Source organism: Cuculus canorus, chromosome 31 (assembly GCF_017976375.1).
Source record: "Cuculus canorus isolate bCucCan1 chromosome 31, bCucCan1.pri, whole genome shotgun sequence".
NCBI classification, from domain to species: Eukaryota; Metazoa; Chordata; class Aves; order Cuculiformes; family Cuculidae; genus Cuculus; species Cuculus canorus.
Window position 1 is genome coordinate 104,606 of NC_071431.1, and position 19,433 is coordinate 124,038.

Genomic DNA, 19,433 nt, shown 5'->3' on the forward strand with positions numbered 1-19,433 from the left:
ACGGGATAGAAAAGGCCCGATTCGTTTGCAAATAAAAGGTGAAACGTGAGTGTCGGAGCCTTTTACTGCGGAGGGGGCGCGGGGGGGCGCGCGGCTGCGAAGGCGCGATGGGCGCTGGGGAAGCGCCGGGGGGAGAAGTCGGGGTCCTCCCGCAGGCGGCGCCCGAGGTCTGCCTGAAGCTGGGGGCGGGGCTTAGAGAGGGGCGGGGCCGCGCTCGAGGCCCCGCCCACCACTCTCAGCCACGCCCACTTTGATCCCACCCCTTACAGCCGTTGCCCCCTGCCCACTCCTACCCGGGGGGGGGGGCTTCCCCAGGCCACGCCCCCTGCCCCACAGACGGTATCTATGGGGCACCAGACCCCCCTCAGCCCCACAGACTGCTGCCAAACCCCCAGTTTCCTCCTCAGTGCCTCTCAGGCCCCCCCAAAACCCGTCACCCCCCCCCGTGCCCCCAACAATTCCCCTGGGTCACTGTGAGCCCCCCAACAACCTCATGGGTTCCCCCCTCCCTTTGCCGCCCCCCCCAGCACCCCCCAACAACCCCCACAGGTCCCTGTGGGTCACCCCCAGACCCCTGTGACCCCCTCAGCCCCAGAACCACCTCCAGTGCCCCCACCCGTGAGCCCCCCACTTCCCACAGCCCCCCCACAGCCCCCCAACCACCCGCCGGTGCCCCCCCCGCCCCACACCTGCTGCCGGTATCCCTCCTGTAAGGTGCCGTCGCTCAGGTCGCGGCTGAGGCTCTCGGGGGGTCCGAGGGGACGAACCCCGGCAGCGCGGGCGGCGCGACCCACGGCCTCGGCCAACAGCAGCGGCGGCCCCTCGGCCTGCGAGGTCTGAGCGGGCGTCAGTGGGGCAGCGGGGAGAGATGTGGGGCAGGGGGCATGGGGCAGGGCCGGGAAAGAGCTGGGGGGCAGGGCTGGGGAGCTGTGGGGCAGAGAAAGGTGTGGGGCAGGGGGTATGGGGCCGGGCTACAGGAGAAATGTGAGGCGGGAGGGATGTGGGGCAGGACTAGAGGAGAGCTGTGGGGCAAGGGGAGCTGTGGGCAGGCAGGGCGCTATGGGGCAAAGCTATGGGGCCGTACAGGGGGGTTGGGGGGCAGGGGCGCCCCACAGGACCAAGCGGGGGCAGCTATGGGGCAGGGCCGGGCGCTATGGGGCAGGGTTTGGGGAGTAGTGGGGCACGGATGGGAAGGTGTGGGGCAATGGGGTGGGGGGCTGTGGGGCAGCCCCACCTTGCGGCGCTTGGCGGGGGCACCGCTGACGTAGGCGTCGCTGAGCGGCGGCTGCGCCTTCATCTTGCGCTGGCGCTGAGCGTCCTCGCGGATGATGGGCACCCAGTCCTGGGGGGCAGTGGGACCCACAGCTGCCCCACTTATGCCACCCCCCCCATGGCCCCCCCGGACCCACACTCCCAGCGGGTGCAGCCCCCCATAGCCCCCCATCCTCCCTATAGCCCCACAGCCCCCCCCTTCCCCATAGGCTCCCCTTTTCCCCCACAGCCCCCCTCTCCCCACAGGCCCCTCACTCTCTCCACAGCCCCTCCAGTCTCTACACAGCCTCCCACACACCCCGCCATAGCCCGCCCACTCCCTATAGCCCCCCCATAGCCTCCCCACTATCCCTGTAGCCCCCCCTCATAGGCCATCCCTCTCCCCACAGCCCCCCCCCTCCCTATAGCCCCCCCCACTCACGGCGGGCACAGCCCCCGCCCACTCCTCTCCCGGGGGTGGGGGCAGCGCCTCCTCGGCGGTGGTGGCGGGGGCGGGGGAGCCGGCGGCCTCGCGCTGGGGGGGACACAGAGAGGAGTGGGGTCAGGGGGGGTGAGGGGGGGTCCTGCCCCCCCCCCCGTCCCGACCCCCCCCCGACTCACCTGCGCCTCCTCCGGGGGCTCCGGCTCCACCTCCATGGGCTCCTCGGGCACCACCTGGGGGGCAGTGGGGGGGGTCACGGGGGGCGTAGGGGTCTGGGGGGGCTCAGAGGGGGAAGTGGGGGGCGGGGGGGGCCTTGTCCCGGGGCTTTGGGGGTGGTTGTGGGTCAGGGGGGTCCAGTTTGTGTGTCCTGGGGGAAGCTGGGGGTCCTGGGGGCTTCAGGGGAGCCCTGGGGGGGGGTAGTTGTGGGTCTCAGTGGGTCTGGGGGTTGGTTACGGGTCTCTGTAGGTCAGTTATGGGTCTGTGTGTGTCGCTGTGGGTCAGCTATGGGTCGGCTATGGGTCAACTATGTGTCTCAGGGGGTCTGCTATGGGCCTGGGGGTGTCGCTATGGGCCTGGGGGTGTCGCTATGGGTCGCTGTGGGTCGCAGGCACCTGGTGTGGGGCGGGCTCCCCGAGGCGGCGCACGTAGGGCAGGACGTGCTCGGGGGGCACCGGGATCTGCTCCAGCACCGCCTGCAGCCGCATTCCCACCAGCGCCGTCAGCCACGCCACCAGCGCCGGAGATGCGTCCGCCGACAGCCGCCGCTGCGGGAAACGGCGCTATGGGGCACCCCACGGCGCTATGGGCACCCACGGCGCTATGGGGCGGCCCACGGAGGCGGGAGAGCCCCGTGGGGCACAGGGTTTGGGGTCCCAGGGTCGGGGCTGGGGATCCCAGGGGGTTAGGGGGCGCCCCATGGAGACAGGAGAGCCCTGTGGGGCGCAGGGTCCTGGGGTTTGGGGTCCCAGAGTCGGGGTGAACAGGATTAGGGGGCGCCCCACATCACTACGGGGCACCCCATAGATCCCCATGGAGTTTGGGATCCTGGGGTTCAGGGTCTCACAAGAGTCAGGGTTGTGCGTCAGAGAGAGAGCGGTTAGGGGGCACCCCACAGCGCTATGGGGTGCAGGATCCCGGGGTTTGGGGTCCCGGTGTCGGGGCTGTGGGGCAGCTATGGGGCAGCTATGGGGCAGCCCCACTCACGATGCGGTCGCTGATGAGGGCGCCGAGCGCCTGTCGCTCCCCGCGCAGGCAGAGCAGGTTCAGGGCGAGGCACTCGAGGAGCCCCCGGTTACAGAGCTCGAGGAGCCGCGGCCCGAAGGACCCGTCTGTGGGGCAGGGAGGGACGCGGGGGTCAGCCCCACAGCCTGCCCCACAGCCTGCCCCATAGAAACCCCACAGCCCCACAGCACCGCCCCTCAGGATTACACCCCGCTCCCCGCAACTGCCCCACAACTCCACCAGCCACGGCCCGAACGTCCCATCTATGGGGCAGGAAGGGAGATGGGGGTCAGCCCCACAGCCTGCCCCACAGCCTGCCCCACAGCGCACCGGTGCAGCGCAGCACGTGCAAAGCGATGCGATTGAAGAGCTCCTGCAGGAATTCCACGTTGGTTCGGGTGATGTCGACGCCCTCGGCCACACGGACGCCGGCCTGGGGGGCACAGAGGGGGCTGGGACCCACGGCGGACCCACAGCTGCCCCACGGCACCACAAAACGCACCACAGCTCCGCAGCTCCTCCTGCTGCCCCATATCCTGCCCATAGCGAACTCCTCCGGCCCCACGTCTCCCCACAGGGAACTCCTCCAGCCCCACATACTGCCCTATAGGGAGCTCCTTCTGCCCCACACAGCCCCTCCTGCCCCACAGCGAACTCCTCCAGCCCCACATCACCCCCTGCCCCACATCCCCACTCACGAAGCTCTCGCGGATGAACTCCTCCAGACCCGTCACCAGCGCCTGCGTCGCCGCCTGCGCGACCCCCAACTCCATCAGCCCCACACGTCCCTGCCCCACAGGGCCATGGGGCACTGGGGGGAGGAGCTGTCTATGGGGCTCCGGGGGCTCTATGGGGCGCTACATCTGTTTTCGGGGTCTTTCGGTGCTTTTTGGGGTTTCCTGGCCGCATTTATGGGGTCCTTGAGGGTCTTCTGGGGTTCAGGGGCTGCTTTTGGGATCCCTGTGGGTATTTGGGGGCCCCGGGATTGCTTCTGGGGTCTGGGGGGAGGCATTTTTGGGGTCTCTCACCCACACATTGGTGTCAGAAGAGGGAGTTGAGGCCCAGGGGGCTATTTTGGGGGGCCCTGGGGGCATTTTGGGGTTTGCGAGTCCCTCACCCACATGTTGGAGTTGGGGGGGGGTCTGAGGGGCTGTTATTGGGGTTCAGGGAGTCCCTCACCTGCACGTTGGAGTCAGTGTGGGGGTCTGAGGGGCTATTTTGTGGTTCGGGGGGGTCTGAGGGGCTGTTCTGGGGTTCGGGGGGGTCTGTTTTTGGGGTTCAAGGGGTCTGAGGGTCTGTTTTTGGGGTTCGGGGGTCCCTCACCCGCACGTTGGAGTCGGTGGGCTGCCGCCCCCCCCAGGAAGCGCTGCCGGAAGCAGCGCCGCAGCAGCGGCTGCAGCCTCTGCAGGGGTTGGCAGCGCCCGTGCAGCAGCAGCACCACATCCACCATCGAGAGGTGTTGGCAGATGAGCGCCAGCAGCGCCCCCAGGAACCCTGCGGGGGGCACAGACCCGTGTGCCCAGTGCCCCCCAGTATCCCCAGTGCCCCCCCAACATCCGCCCCAGTGCTCCCCAGTATCCCCAGTGACCCCCAGTATCCCCAGTGCCACCATCCAGTGCCTCCCAGTATCCCCAGTGCCCCCCAACATCCGCCCCAGTGCTCCCCAGTATCCCCCAGTGCCCCCATTCAGTGCTCCCCAGTATCCCCAGTGCCCCCCAACATCCACCCCAGTGCTTCCCAGTATCCCCAGTGCCACCATCCAGTGCCCCCCCCAGTATCCCCAGTGCCCCCCAGTATCCCCAGTGCCCCCCAGCATCCCTGCTGCCCCCACCCAGTGCCCCCCAGTACCCCCCCCATCCTCCCAGTATGCCCAGTGCCCGCTCCCCCCCCGTCCCCCCCCCTCACCGTCGGGCCCCTGCCCCCCCTCCAGCAGGGGGGGGGCTCCGCTCAGGCGCTGCAGGAAGGCGGCGATGCTCTCGGGGGGGGCCGGGGGGGGCGGTGCCCCGAGGGGCCCCAACATGGAGCTCAGCACCCCCTGCACCACGCTGGTGAAGAACTCGGGGGGCAGCGCCTCCGGGGGGGCCCCCCCGGCACGAGGACCCCCCCCACTCCTGGCATTGGCTCCCCCGCAGCGGCAGGGGGGGGTGACGAGGACGGGGGGGGCTCCTCGCCGGGGGGAGGGGCTGCGGCAGAGGAGGAGGGGGGGGGTGGTGGTGTCCGAGGGTGGGGGCGCGGCGGGGGGGGCGGCAGCGGCATCCGTGGGGGGGGCGGGGGCGCCCTGAGTGGCCTGTGGGGGGGAAAAGGGTCAGGAAGGGGTTAAAAGGCTCAGACCCACCCTTCTTGTCAATCAAATCATAAGCCCCGCCCCTCACTGCCAATCCCTAAGCCCCACCCCTCCAGCTACTCCAAGCACAGGCCCCGCACATCGAACCATGGACCTGTCAATCAAGCAGTAAGCCCCGCCCATAACCTCCACCCCGCTAAGCCCGGTCAACCAACCCTAAGCCCCGCCCCTTAAACCAAGCCACGCCCCCACCCGGTACCCCTAAGCCCCGCCCCTCCTGCCATTCAGCCATAAGCCCCACCTCTCTAACTCCCGCCTGAGCCCTGTCAGTCAAACCCAAGCCCCGCCCCTCACCCTCATAGCCTTTTCCCCTCTCCTATGCCCCCTGTGCTCCTCCCCCCTCGGCCCCCATCCACCCCGAGCAATCAATCGATCCATCACCCCATAATCCCCACCCCCTCTAAGCACAGCCATACAGTCAACCCTTAAGCCACGCCCCTCCAACTACCGTCAATCAACCCCTAAGCCCCGCCCATCCGACTAAGCCCCGCCCCTTCAACACTGCTCTCAAGCCTAAGCCACGCCCCTACGCATCAATCACCTCGTAAGCCCCGCCCCTCCGACCAAGCCCCGCCCACCTGTATGAGCTCGGCCACGCCCTGCAGCAGCGCAGCCCCCGCGCCCCCCCCCGGCATCGCCACGGCAACGGCGGGGGGGGGGCGCCCCCAGCAGCCCCCCCAGCAGCTGCGCCAGGGGGGGCTCCTCGGGGGGGGGGCGCGGGGGGGGCGGGACCCCCCGGGGCGGGGCCGGGGGGGGGGGGGGGGGGCCCCGAGCCGGGAGGGGGGGCGGCGGCGGGGGGAGGAGGGGCCGGAGCAGCCGAGGAGCCCTGGGCTGTAGGGGCGATGGGGGGGTCAGCGGGGGGAGACCCCCAGGGACACCCCCCCCACCTGCCCCAGTATCCCCAGTGCCCCCCCCACATTGCCCCCAGTACACACCAGTATCCCCAGTGCCCCCCCCACATGGCCCCCAGTGCACACCAGTATCCCCAGTGCCCCCCCAGTACCCCCAGTGCCCCCCCACATGGCGCCCAGTGTCCCCCCAGTACCCCTCCCCGTGTCCCACCAGTTCCTCCCAGTACCCCCACTGCCCCCCTGCACCCACTCCAGTTCCTCCCAGTACCCCCCAGTATCCCCACCGCCCCCCCGCTCCCCCCCCAGTTCCTCCCAGCACCCGCAGCCCCCCCCCCAGTAGCTCCCAGTTGCTCACCCAGCACCAGGGGCTGCATCAGGAGTTGCCCCACGAGGCCACTGATCGCCTGCGCCAGCGACGCCCCCCCCCGCGGCCTAGGGGGGAAACGGGGACACCAGTTCCTCCCAGTCCCTCCCAGTGCCCACCAGTATCCCCAGTACCCCCCAAACCCACCCCAGTTCCTCCCAGTGCTCCCCAGTATCCCCAGTGCCCACCTCCCAGTGTCCCCCCCATTATCTCATTCTCCCCTCCCAACCCACCTCAGTTCCTCCCAGTCCCCCCAGTATCCCCAGTGCCTCCCAGTGTTCCCAGTCCCCCCCACACTCACAGGGGCAGCAGCAGCTTGTGGGGCGCCGGGATGTGTGGGGCGGGGGGCGGGCGCCGTGGGGCGGGCGATGACCACGCGGGCCGGAGCCTGGAACCCCCCCCACGGCCTGGCCTGGGGGAGAGACCGCTATGGGGCAGCCCCACATCCTGCATCCCCCCTGCTATGGGGCAGCCCCACATCCTGCATCCCCCCCCGCTATGGGGCAGCTCCACAGCCTGCATCCCCCCCGCTATGGGGCAGCCCCCCAGCCTGCATCCCCCCCGCTATGGGGCGGCCCCACAGCTTACCGTGGGGCAGGTGGTTGATGGAGAAGGTCTGGAGAGGGGTGTGGTACAGCTGTGGGGTGCTATGGGGCAGCTGTGGGGCAGCTGTGGGGCAACCGTGGGGCAGGTATGGGGCGATACGGGGCCATGGGGTGCTATGGGGCAGCCACAGGCAGCCAAGAGGTGCTATGGGGTGCTATACGGCAGCTATAGAGCGCTGCAGGGTGCTATGGAGCAGCCATGGGGTGCTATGGGGTGCTATAGGGCAGCTATGGGGTGCTACAGGGTGCTATAGGCAAGCTATAAATTACTGGAGGGTGCTACGGGGCAGCCCATAAAAACGCTATGGGGCACCTATGGGGCGCTGTGGGGCAGCTATAAAACGCTATGGGGCAGCTGCGGGGCACTACAGGACAGCAACAGGATGCTGTGGGGCAGTGCTATGGGGCAGCACTGGGGCAGCTATGGGGCAGGCGTACCTGCAGCCGCCAATGCCTGCTGCGTGATCTGTTGGGCCACGGCCTGCAGGAACTCGGGGGGCAGCGGTGGCAGCTGTGGGGGGGCCCCCCCCTGCAGGGGGGGTCAGGCCTGACCCACGGCAACCCACAGCCCCCCCATTGCCCCACAACTGCCCCCTCATAGCCCCACAACTGCCCCCCATTGCCCAACTGCCCCACAACCCCCCCAGCGCCCCCCCAACTGTTCCCCCATCGCCCAACTGCCCATAACCCCCCCAGTGCCCCACAACTCCCCCAGTGCCCCACAACTGCCTCCCCATCTCCCAACTACTGCATAAGCCTCCCCAGTGCCCCATAACTGCCCCCCCAAATGCCCCACAATCCCCCCAGTCCCCCAACTGCCCCTCCATCGCCCCACAACTGCCACCCATCATCCCCCAACCCCTCTCAGTGCCCCCCCCAAATGCCTCCTTCAGTGCCCCCGCAACCCCCCCATCTCCCCATAGTTGCCCCCCAAATGCTCTCTGAACTCCACAAACAACCCTAACCCCCCCCCAACCACCCCCCCACTCACCCACGCTGGGTCCGGGGGGGCCGCTGCCCCCTCCCCCCGCCTGTGAGGCCGAGTCTGAGGGGGGCACAGAGAAAGGGGGTCAGACGCGGGGAGGGGTTGGGGGGCAGAGGGAGCAGTTGGGGGGTGATCGGGGGGCTCCTAAGGGGAGTTGGGAGACATTTAAGGGGTAGTAGAGAGTCGGGGGGGGGCAGCTGGAGAGCAGTTGTGGGTCCAGGGGGGTCATCTGTGGGTCTGGGGGGGGGGTCAGTTATGGGTATGGGGTTCAGTTATGGGTCCAGGGGAATCAGCTATGGGTCAGGGGGCTCAGCCGTGGGTCGGGGGGCTCAGCTATGGGTCGGGGGCTCAGCCATGGGTCGGGGGGCTCAGCCGTGGGTCGCCGTGGGTCACTCACCCTGGATGTGCATCATGACGAGCGGCTCCACGGTCTGGTGTGCGATGCGGATCAGGCGGGGGGGGGCGGGGGGGGCCGGGGGGGGCCCCGGGGGAGGCGGGGGGGGGCCCCTCGGGGGGGTCGGAGGGGGTTTGGGGGGCCGGGGAGGGCCCCGAAGGGGGGGGGGCTGTCAGCAGGGGGGGCGCGTGCCCCATTGCCCCCTGTCATCGTCACCGTCGTCCCCACGTTGATCTGGGGGGGGACAGGAGGGGAGTTGGGGGGCTGGGAACCCCCTTACTCCGTGCCTCACAGCCCCCCCCAACTCCCCATATTGGGGTCCCTCTGCCCTACAGCCCCCCCACCTCCCCCATGGGGGTCCCCCTGCCTCACAGCCCCCCCCACCTCCCCATATTGGGGTCCCCCTGCCCCACAGCCCCCCCCACCTCCCCATATGGGGGTCCCCCTGCCCCAGAGCCCCCCCTCACCTGGATGGGGATGGCGGCCTGCTGCAGCAGCATGGGGGGCCCGTAGTGGGGCAGAGGCCGGGCGAGCTGCAGGGGGCGCGGGGGGGGCCCCCCCAGATTGCAGCGCAGCTCGGACACGGCCACCAGCGCGTTGCCCAGCAGCCGCTGCGCCTCCCCCACCAGGTTCACCACACGCTGCGCCTCCTCGCGGCCCTCGGTCTGGGGGGGGCAAAATGGGGAGGAGGGGGTTAGAGACCCCCCTCGACCCCCCCAATCCTTCTGAACACGCAGTACCACACAGACTCCCCAAAAGGAGCTGCCCCCCCCCCCACGACCACACATGGTATCACCCCACACCCTTCCCAGATAAGGGAACATAGACTGAACCATTGCCCCAAGGAGGGGGGACTCCGCTATGTGGGGCTAGGGGGATCTATGGGGCAAGGCGACCCTGCTATGTGGGGCTGTGGGGTGCTGCGTGGAGAGAGCCCCTGATATGGGGGACTTGGGGGCGCTATGGGGCAGGGGGACCCTGATATGGGGAGCTGGGGGGGCTATGGGGCAGGGGGGGCCCTGATATGTCAGGCTGTGGGGGATTGTGGGGCACAGGGACCCCAATATATGGGGCTGTGGGGGGCTACGGAGCAGGGGAACCCTGATATGTGGGGCTGGGGGGGGGGGTCTATGGGGCAGGGGGAATTCCAGTATGTAGGGATGGGGGATCTGTGAGGCGGGAGGACCCCGATATGGGGGGCTAAGTGGCAGAGGGACGCCAATATGTGGGGCTAGGGGGGAGCTAGGGGGCAGGGGGACCCCAGTATGGGGAGGTGGGGGATGCACGAATCCAATATGGAGGAGCTGGACAAGACTGTGGGGCAGGGGACCCCCAATATGTGGGGCTGGGTGGGGTCTATGGGGCAGGAGGACCCTGATACAAGAGGGCTGGGGGGGTCTGTGGGGCAGGGGATCCTCAATATGTGGGGCTGGGGTCAGGGGGATCCCAACACGGGAGGGTTGGGGGGTGCATGGCCCCAATACAGCAACGCGGGGGGTGGTCTGTGGGGCTGGGGGGGGATCTATGGGTCGCCCCGCTGTGGGGCAGCCCCCCAACTCACGTTGTTATTGTAGTCGGCGGTGGCGGCGCTGCTCAGGATCTGTCGGAAGCGCAGCCGGAAGGGCTCCAGCCGCTCCTCCAGGCGCCGCAGCTCGCCCAGCAGCTCCCCCAGCTCCGCCGGCGAGGGGGGGCTGCGATGGGGGGGTCACGATCACACATTGGCCCCCCCGAGCCGCCCCCCCCGATTCCATGACCCCCCCCCGACTCACCTGGCAGCGGCCTCGGGAGCCGCGGGGGGCTCGGGGCCGGGCTGGGGGGGCTCCTCGCTGCCCGCCGACGCAGATTCGGGGGGGTTCGGGGGGCTCCATACGATCCTCGGGGGGGGCGGCCGCCTCGGGGGGGCCTCCGGGGGCGCCTCAGGGGGAGACCGAGCCCCATTGCTGCCCTGGGGGGAGGAGGGGGGTTAGGGGGGGCTGGAAGGAGTTTAGGGGGGTGTTGGGGGGCAGGACGGAGGGGGTGGAAGGGGTTTGGGAGGGGGTTGGGGGTCGGGAGGGGGGGCTGGAAGGGGTTTGGGGGGACAGGAGAGGGGATTGGAAGGGGTCTGGGGGGGTGGGGGAAGTGTTGGAAGGGATTGGGGGTGTGTAAGGGGTGGGAGGGGAGTTTGGGGGTGGGAGGGGGGTAGGAAGAAGGGTTTGGGGGGATGCTCTGCCTGGGGGGGGTGTTGGAATGGGGTGTCAAAGGGGGTGGGGGAAGGGGGCTGGGAAGGGTTTGGTGGGACTGCTTCACCTGGGGGGGGGGGGTCAGGAAGGGGGATTGGAAGGGGGGTTTGGAGGGTTTTTTTTGGGGGGGAGGTTGTTTTGGGGGGGCCGCGCTCACCTCCAGGCGGCTCAGGATGCCCTGGATGTCGTGCAGGAGATGCTGCGCCACCAGCAGCCGCATGCGGGGTTCGCTCTGCAACCACAGCCGGGGGTTCAGGGGTGTAAACGGAGCCCCCCGGGACCCCCAAACACCCCCAGGACCCGCCAATGCCCTCCCCAAGACCCCTAAACCCTCCTAGACCCCCCATTCCCCCTCAACGACCCCCAAAACCCCTCAAATCGCCACTCCCAAATGCCCCCCACCTCCCCAGACACCCCAACCCCCCCCCAATGCCACCACCAAATCCCCCAAACACCCCCAATGCCCTCCACCCCCCCCCAACCGCCCCCAGGACCCCCCAAAGCTCCCCCCAGACCCCCAAACCCCCTCAGATACCCCAGTGCCTCCCCCAGGACCCCCAAAACTCCCCTATAGCACCCCCAGACCCCCCCACCTGGGCAGGGCCCTGGTCCATATTGATGTGGACGTCAACCGAAGAGCCGTCGATCTGTGGGGCGGGAACCCCCCAAATCCAGTTCAGATTGATAAAATCACCACGTTTCCCCTCAAATTGTTCCCCCTCCAGTGCAGTCCCCTCTGTAGGTCAGGACCCCCCCAAATCCCCCCCAAAAAGTGACAAAACTGCCCATTTCCTCCATAACAACACCCCCTCACTCATCAAATCCACCTCCAATCGACAAAGAAGAAGGTTTTTTGCCTTAAAACCACCTTCTCTCACCCCACCCCCCGTGCACCTGCTCTGCGGCGCAGGAAACACCACACAAATTGACCCAAAATTGACCAAAATACTGTGTTTTCTTCCAAAGTTCTCCTCCCAAACCCCCGAAATCCATCGAAAAGGAAGAAAAACGTCGCGTTCCCCTCAAAAACTGCCCCTCCCGGCACCCTAAATTGCCCAAACAGCCACGTTTTCCACCCAAAAACTGCCTCCAAGCACCCCAGACCCACTGAAATTTGACCAAATGCTGCGTTTTCCTCCTTAAACTACCCCCACCCCCCTCAAATCTGCTCCCCGGCACCCCAAAACGCAGCCAGAATTGACAAAATTGCTGTGCTTCCCCCCAAAAGTGACCCCTCACTCCCCCAAACTGACAAAAAACAGTGTTTTCCCCCAAAACGCCCCCCCAAATTGCCCAAACTGCAGTGGTTTTCTCCCCAAATGGCCCCCAAACGACCCACCGTGCCCCCCAAATTGCCCAAAACATCGTGTTTTCCCCCCAAATCCCACCTGGTTTGCCCCCTAAAACTGAAGCGTTTCCCTCCAAAATGACCCCCTTTCTCCCCAAACCGCCCCCCCACGGCCCAAAACCGAGGTGTTTTCCCCCCTAAACTGTGGTGTTTTCCCACAAACTCTCCCCCAATTTGCCCAAATTGTGCTGTTTCGCCCCCCAAACTGCGCTGTTCCCCCCTAGAACACCCCCCCAACCCCCTGAATTACCCAAACCGGGGTTTTTTTAACCCAAAATTGAAGTGTTTTCCTGCCAAAACCACTGTTTGCCTCTGAAAATGAAGTATTCCCCTCCAAAAACCGCCCCTACTCTCCCCAAATTGCGCTGTTTTCACCCCAAACTGTGGCGTTTTCCCCCTCAAACTGTGTTTTCCCGCCAAAGCGCCCCCCCAGTCCCTAAATTGCCCAAACTGAGGTGTTTTCCCCCCAAACCACCCTGTTGCCCCCCCACCAAAACCACTCCTGCTCCCCCAAACTGCCCCCAAACTGAGGTGTTTTCCCCAAACTGGGGCCTTCCCCCCCACCCCAACCCCCCCCATCCCCCGAATTGCCCGAACTGTGGCGTTTTCACCCCAACCCACTGTTTCCCTCTCAAACTGAGAGGTTTCCCTCCAAAACTGCCCCATCCTCCCCAAACTGCCCCCCAAATTGCCAAAACTGCTCTGTTTCACCCCCAAAATGTGGCGTTTTCCCCCCAAAACCACCCTGTTACCTTTCAAATTGCCCAAACTTAGGTGTTTTCCCCCAAAACTGTGCCGCAACCCCCCCAGACTGAGGTGTTTTCCCCCCAAATCACTCCCTTTCCACCAAAAACACTGTTTCCCCCCCAAATCACGGTGTTTTCCCCCAAAACAGTCTTCCCCCCCCCCCAACCCACACCACCCCCGGAACCCCCAAATTGACCAAACCTACGTGTTTCTCCCCTAAATAATGCTGTATCCCCCCAAAACTGCCCCCCCGCCCCCCAAATTGCCCAAACTGAGGCGTTTTCCCCCCCATACAGTGCTGTTCCCCCTCAAATTACCCAAATCGCTGTTTCTCCCCTAAACTGAGGCGTTTCCCGCCAAAACCGCCCCCACTCTCCTCAAATGACCCCCAAACTGGGGCGTTTTCCCCCAAACTGCTCCCCTGGCTCCAAAATTGCCCAAACTGAGGTGTTTTCCCCCCAAATCAATTGATATGTTTCACGCCAAAACTATCACCTGCCCCCCAAATTGCCCAAACCGCCCCCAAAATGTGATGTTCCCCCTCAGTCTTCTCCCGTATTACCAAAACTGCACATTTTTACTGCCAAAATGTGGCGATTTCCCCCCAAACCGCCCTATTTCCACCCCCCCCCCCGAATTGCCCAAACCGCCCCGTTTTCACCCCAAACCCTGCTGGCCCCCCCCCGCTCACCGGAAGGTTGAAGGTCCCCACCATGACGTAGCTGTTGGCGTTGCGGTCGGGGCCGCGGGGGCCCCCCCCGTTTTGGGGGGCCGGGGGGGACCCCAGCCCCGAGGGACCCCCCGAGGAGGGCGACTGCGCGGGGGGGGGCGCCCGCTCCACCAGGTGGATCACCTTGCCCCCACATCTGGGGGGGCATTGGGGGGGGGTGTCAGAGACCTGGGGAGGACCCCCAAATGCCCCCCAGATCCCCAATGCCACCCCCAGACCCCCAGACCCCCAGACCCCCCAGTGCTCACTCCCAGGACTCCCAAATCCCCCTCAAACCCTCAAGGCCACCCCCAGCCCCCCCAAAATCCCCCCCAGCTCCCCTAAATGCCCCCCTCCACTGCCCCCAGCCCCCCAATTACCCCTTCAAGATGCCCACAGCCCCCCAGAAACCCCCAAATCTTCCCCCAGACCCCCTAAAACCCCCCACACCACCCTCAGTGCCCCTGTAGCCCCCCAAATTCCCCTCCAGCACCCCCTAAATTGCCACTCCCCACCCTAGTCCCCCAATCCCCCTCTCAGGGCCCCCATGTCCTCCAAATCCCCCCTCAACCCCCACCCCCCACCCCTCCAGGACCCCCTAAATGCCCCCCAAACCACCTCCAGCCCCTCAATTCCCCCTTCAGGGTCCCCATAGCCCCCCAAATCTCCCCTACCACCTCCTAAATTGTACCCCCCCACCCCAGCACCCCCAATTTCCCTCTCAGGGCCCCCATATCCTCCAAATCTCCCCCCCAGGACCCCCAAACACCCCCTCACTGTATTCCTTGAGGCGTCGCTCGTCCTGCAGGACGCGGCCCTGGTAGATCAGACGCTGCTTCTCGGCCGCGATGCTGACGGCGCCCGCAATTCGCTCCTTGAACTCACGCACTGAGATCTGGGGGGGCAAAAAGGGGGGTCAGAGGGGGTAAAAGGGGGATCAGAGGGGGCAAAAGGGGGAGGGCAAAATGGAGGGGAAAGGAGAAGGAAGGGAAGAGGTAAAGAGAGCAAAAGCAAGAAAAAGGGGGGAAGCGGTGAGCAAAGGAGAGGTAAAAAGGGGTAAAAAGGGGGGGAAGGGGGCTCAAAGTGGGGGGGATTAAAGGGGGGAAACGGGGGCAAAGGGGGCGGAGCAGAAATGGGGGGCAGAAGGGAGGAGGCAAAAGAGGGTGAAAGAGGGGGGTCCCATGATGGGAGACACAACGGGGAGGCATGGGGGGGCATAAGTGGGGGAGAAAAGGGGGGGTCACGTTGGGGGGGCAAAATGCGGGGGGAAGGGGGGGTAAAGTGGAGGGGGGGCAAAAGGGAAGGCGTAAGAGATTGTAATGTATAAGGGGGTCGAAGAGCGGGACCAAAAGGGAGCAAAGGAGAGAAAAAGGGGGGGAGAGAGGGGCAAAAGGGGGGAGAGGGTGGGGAAGAAGGTGGAAAAGGGGGGAAAAGGGGGGAAAAGGGGGGAAAAGAGGGGCAAAAGGGGGGCAGAAGGGAGAGGGGCAGAAGGGGGAGGAGCGAAGAGGATGGAGCAAAAGTGGGCGGGGGGGAGGACAAGGGGGGGCAAAAGAAGGGGTCACACGAGGAGGGGCAAAGGGTAGGGGTAAAAGGGGGGCAAAAGGGAGAGGAAAAAGGAGGGGAAGAAAGAGAGGGAAGGGGGGACAAAAGGGGGCAAAAGGAGGTGTGGGGGAAGGGGGGGTTAAAGGGGGACATGGGGGAAGGGAAGGGCGAATGGGAAAGAAAAAGGGATCAAAGGGGAGAAGCAGAAGGGGGGCAAAAGGGGGGCAATGGGGTGGTAAAGGGGAGGGGGCAAAGGGGAGGGGCAAAAAGGGGGTCAAGGGGGGCGGGGAAAGGGGGCGGGGCCAAGGGGGGCAAAAGGGGCAGAGGGGAAGGGGTAAAGAGGGCGGAGCAAAAGGGGGGGCAAAGGGGGGGGGCGAAAAAAGGGGGGCGCCCCCCCCATCCTCACCTCCGGTTCCACCTGGAAGCTGCGGGTCTGCGAGTCGAGGGTTTTGACCAACACCTCGAGCGGCTCTTCGGCCATGGCTGCGGGGGGGGGGGAGAAGGGGCGCGGGGGGGTCTCGGTGCGTCCCGGGGGGGTCTCGGTTCGTGCCGGGGGGCGCGGGGGGCGCTGCGCGGGGCCGGCGCTGCCGGGCGGCTCCGTCCCTGCTGCGGCCGCAGGCGCCGAGGACCCCTCGCGGGGCTGCCCCGAAGAGCGCCTGAACTAAAACCTCAACGGAACCCCCCACGAGCCCCACACACACTGAAAGACCCCGACGATACGACCCCTCCGCCCCTTCCCCTCTGCCGCGCTCCCGGTTTGGAACCACGGAAACGGTTCAGGCATCGCCTCAGCCACCCCTGTCTGAGGTCCTTGGGGTCTACGAGAGCGCGCGACCCTCTCCGCCGCCATTTTGACAGGTGCCGCCATCTTTGTTTGCGGGTGCCGCCATCTTTGTTTGTGGGCGCCGCCTTTTTGTTTGAGGGCTCCGCCATTTTCCTTGAGGGCGCCGCCATTTTCCTTGAGGGCGCCGCCATTTTCCTTGAGGGCGCCGCCATTTTCCTTGAGGGCGCCGCCATTTTCGTGGGCGGCACTATTTTGTTTGAAGGCTCCGCCATTTTACTTGAGGGCTCCGCCATTTTACTTGAGGGCGTCGCCATTTTACTTGAAGGCGCCGCCATTTTGTTTGAGGGCGCCGCCATTTTACTTGAGGGCGCCGCCATTTTCGTGGGCGACACTATTTTGTTTGAAGGCTCCGCCATTTTGTTTGAGGGCGCCGCCATTTTGTTTGAGGGCGCCGCCATTTTACTTGAGGGCGCCGCCATTTTGTTTGAGGGCGCCGCCATTTTCGTGGGCGACACTGTTTTGTTTGAAAGCTCCGCCATTTTACTTGAGGGCGACGCCATTTTACTTGAGGGCGCCGCCATTTTGTTTGAGGGCGCCGCCATTTTACTTGAGGGCGCCGCCATTTTACTTGAAGGCGCCGCCATTTTGTTTGAGGGCGACGCCATTTTACTTGAGGGCGTCGCCATTTTGTTTGAGGGCGCCGCCATTTTACTTGAGGGCGCCGCCATTTTGTTTGAGGGCGCCGCCATTTTGTTTGAGGGCGCCGCCATTTTGTTTGAGGGCGCCGCCATTTTACTTGAGGGCGCCGCCATTTTGTTTGAGGGCGCCGCCATTTTACTTGAAGGCGCCGCCATTTTGTTTGAGGGCGCCGCCATCTTGGGTACGGGCAAACCCCATCGTTTCCTTTCCCCCCGCCTCGCGGCACCCAGCGCGACCGTCAGGACCCGAAATCTCGTTTATTTACCAAAATAAAAGTGTAGGAGCGGGATGAGGAGGGGATGGACGTTTTTAGGGATTGGAGGGATTACGGCGCCACGTGACGTCGGCGTCGAGGATCGGGGTGCGATCACGTGGCTCGCAGTGGGCGGGGCCTCGCAGTTCTTTGTTGGGGGGCGCTGGTCCTCCATGGCGGCGTCCAAAGCGCCATGGGGGGGGCTCAGTGCCCCGTGAGAGGGTCCTGGTGTGATTTGGGGGGTGCAATTCCCCATGGGGGGGTATCCAGACCCCTATGGGGGTGTCTTGCTGTGACTGGGGGAGACCACAGTGCCCCATGGGAGTGGGGGGGTGTCCTAATGTGGGGGTGTCCTGGTGTGAAGGGGGGGACGTTCCCTACGGGAAACGTCGTGGTCTGACAGAGGGGGGGAGGGGGGCTGAGTAAATGGGTCTCAGTGACCCATGGGAGCGGCCTTGGGGTGATGAAGGGGGTCCGTCCCCATCGAGGGGCCCAGTGTGATTTCGGGGGGGGGCCTCAGCGTGAAAGGGAGGGGGCAGTTTCCCATGGGGTGAACCCTGGGGTGATTTGGGGGTCCCCGTGCCCCATGGGGGGGGGGGTCCTTCTGCCCCATAGCGAAGCTCTTGGGGACCCATAGAATGCAACAGGGGGTTGGGGGTGGAGTACAAAGCACCCCCACACCCATTTTGGGCGGAGAGACAATAACACTGCCACACCCAACATGGCGGCAGAGCACGTGACCACAGCGGTTTGCTGGTACACGTTCCCACTTATCACGTGACACACCCCCCCCAAAAAAATCGCAACTGACTCCACATCGAGACCCCAAATCGCCTTTATTCTCCCCAAACGCATCTCTCCTCCCCACAGTCCCACGGATCCGAGGCTTCGTCTGGGGCTGGAAGAGAAAAAATGGCATTGGGGAGGGGGGCAGGAGGTTTTGGGGGTCCCCATGGGGGTACAGTGCCGTTCTGGGGCCAATGAGGGGAGGCTGAGGATCTTGCGGGACCCCAGGGATGGAACAGGAGGGTCCTTGAGGTGTTTGGGGTCTCCAGAGAGGGGAATAGGGGTCCCCATCGCCTGGGGAGGGGGGGTCTGAGGAAGTTTGGGGGGGACACGAAGTTCTGGGGTCCCCATGGGACTGGAGCGGGGGGGGGGGGGGGGGGGGGTCAGAGGCTTGGGGGACCCCAGGGATGAAGCAAAGGTGAGGGTGGGGCTTGGGGGTCCCCAGGGGGGTCTTTGGGCCCCTTGAAGCACTGAGGGGGCTGAACATGGGTCTGAGGGGGTCACAGGAATGAAGGGGGGATTTTGGGGGTTCCCAGGGGGCGGCGGCGGCTCAGGGCGCTGCGAGGGGTCCTCAGGGAGGGGTCAGAACGCTGCGAGCAGGTTCCTCATCGCCGCCGCCGCACGGGAGGGGGTAAAAAGAGTTTGGGGGCGTTGAGGTGGGGGGAAATGCGGTTTGTGGGTGTCGGAGGGGGGCTCTTACCCAGGGGACCCCGATCCTGGCAGCGACTGCACCTGGAACACAATGGGGGGTGAGGGAAACCCAAAGGGTTTTGGGGGGAACCCAAATCTGCGGGGGAAACCCAAAGGGGTTGGGGGGGCGCACTTAAGGGGTCGGGTGGGAACCCCGCAGGGTCCTGGAGGTTTGGGGGAACCCAGGGAAGGGGGGGGGTCGTCGCTCAGGCCAGTGCTGTCCGCAGGGGGGGTCGGAGACTCTAGTCTGTGGCTACATCACCGCGACAAAGAGAGGCTTTAGGGGTGTGTGTGTCCCCCTAATAGAGGCAAGAACCCCTCCCCCAAAGCCCCCACAGGAATAGAGACACACCCCTCTCCAAGGCGTTAGGGACCCCCCCAATCATCCTGGGAACCCCCAAACCCCCTCAGGGACCAAGACCAACCCCCACCCACCCCTTTATTAGAGATTTAGGGGGTTCAGGACCGCCCCCCATGGGGGTCCTGCAGCCCCCAAATTCCTTCTGGGGGAACCTATGGGTCTGGGAGCCCCCAGTTAACGCCCCATGGGGATCCTGAAGCACCCAAACGCCCCATTAGGGACCCATTGCTCGGGGAACCCCCAATTTTCCCCCCCATGGGGACCCTGAAGCTCCTAAACACCTTCACGGGAGAACCCCCCACCGACTCCAACCCTTCACTCACCGCCGCGAAAAGGCCCCGCGCGGCGCCCGCGGCCGCTTTTATAGCGCGGGAAGCCCCGCCCCCCCCGCCCCAAGATGGCGCCCGCGCGTGCGAGCCCCGCCCAGACTCGAGATGGCGGTGTCGCCTGGCAACGCCCCCTGCCCTAAGCCTCGCCCACCGCCCCTCCAAAGTCACGTGGCTCAAACCACGCCCCCTTCCTTAAAGCCACGGCCACGCACTTAATCTGAACCTCATCGAAACTCCTCTTTGCACCCAAACGCCCTCAAAGCCCCTCAAGACCCCCCCAATTCCACCTAAACCCACCAGGACGCCCCCGAACACCCTCAAGACCCCCCGCCCCCTTTCCCCTTAGCCCCGCCCCCTCAACACACCCATTCACTAAATCCCGCCACTCTTCACAAAGCCCACTTTAGCCCCGCCCCTCTAGGCCTCTCCCCTTAAACCCCATGTCCACTGCAAAACTGACCCCCCCCCCCCCGAACACGTGGTACCACCCAGATCCCTCCAAAAGGGCC

The 19,433-nt window shown here is 65.7% G+C and overlaps 1 protein-coding gene across 1 annotated transcript; it reads right to left on the reverse strand.

Moving 5' to 3' along the window:
- Positions 1–62: 62 nt before the first annotated feature.
- On the reverse strand, positions 63–15,529 carry BAG6 (BAG cochaperone 6). The gene is given in 28 exon segments (XM_054051948.1): positions 63–179; positions 639–836; positions 1,235–1,342; positions 1,694–1,786; positions 1,873–1,926; positions 2,305–2,457; positions 2,897–3,021; positions 3,245–3,347; positions 3,613–3,666; positions 4,238–4,270; positions 4,272–4,408; positions 4,820–5,201; positions 5,339–5,352; positions 6,006–6,089; positions 6,465–6,541; positions 6,775–6,885; positions 7,517–7,607; positions 8,070–8,123; positions 8,461–8,611; positions 8,614–8,691; positions 8,925–9,122; positions 10,019–10,148; positions 10,227–10,402; positions 10,834–10,908; positions 11,270–11,323; positions 13,463–13,770; positions 14,240–14,375; positions 15,429–15,529. Coding segments are annotated over 28 exon segments (3,369 nt in total). The 5' UTR covers positions 15,504–15,529.
- Positions 15,530–19,433: the final 3,904 nt, after the last annotated feature.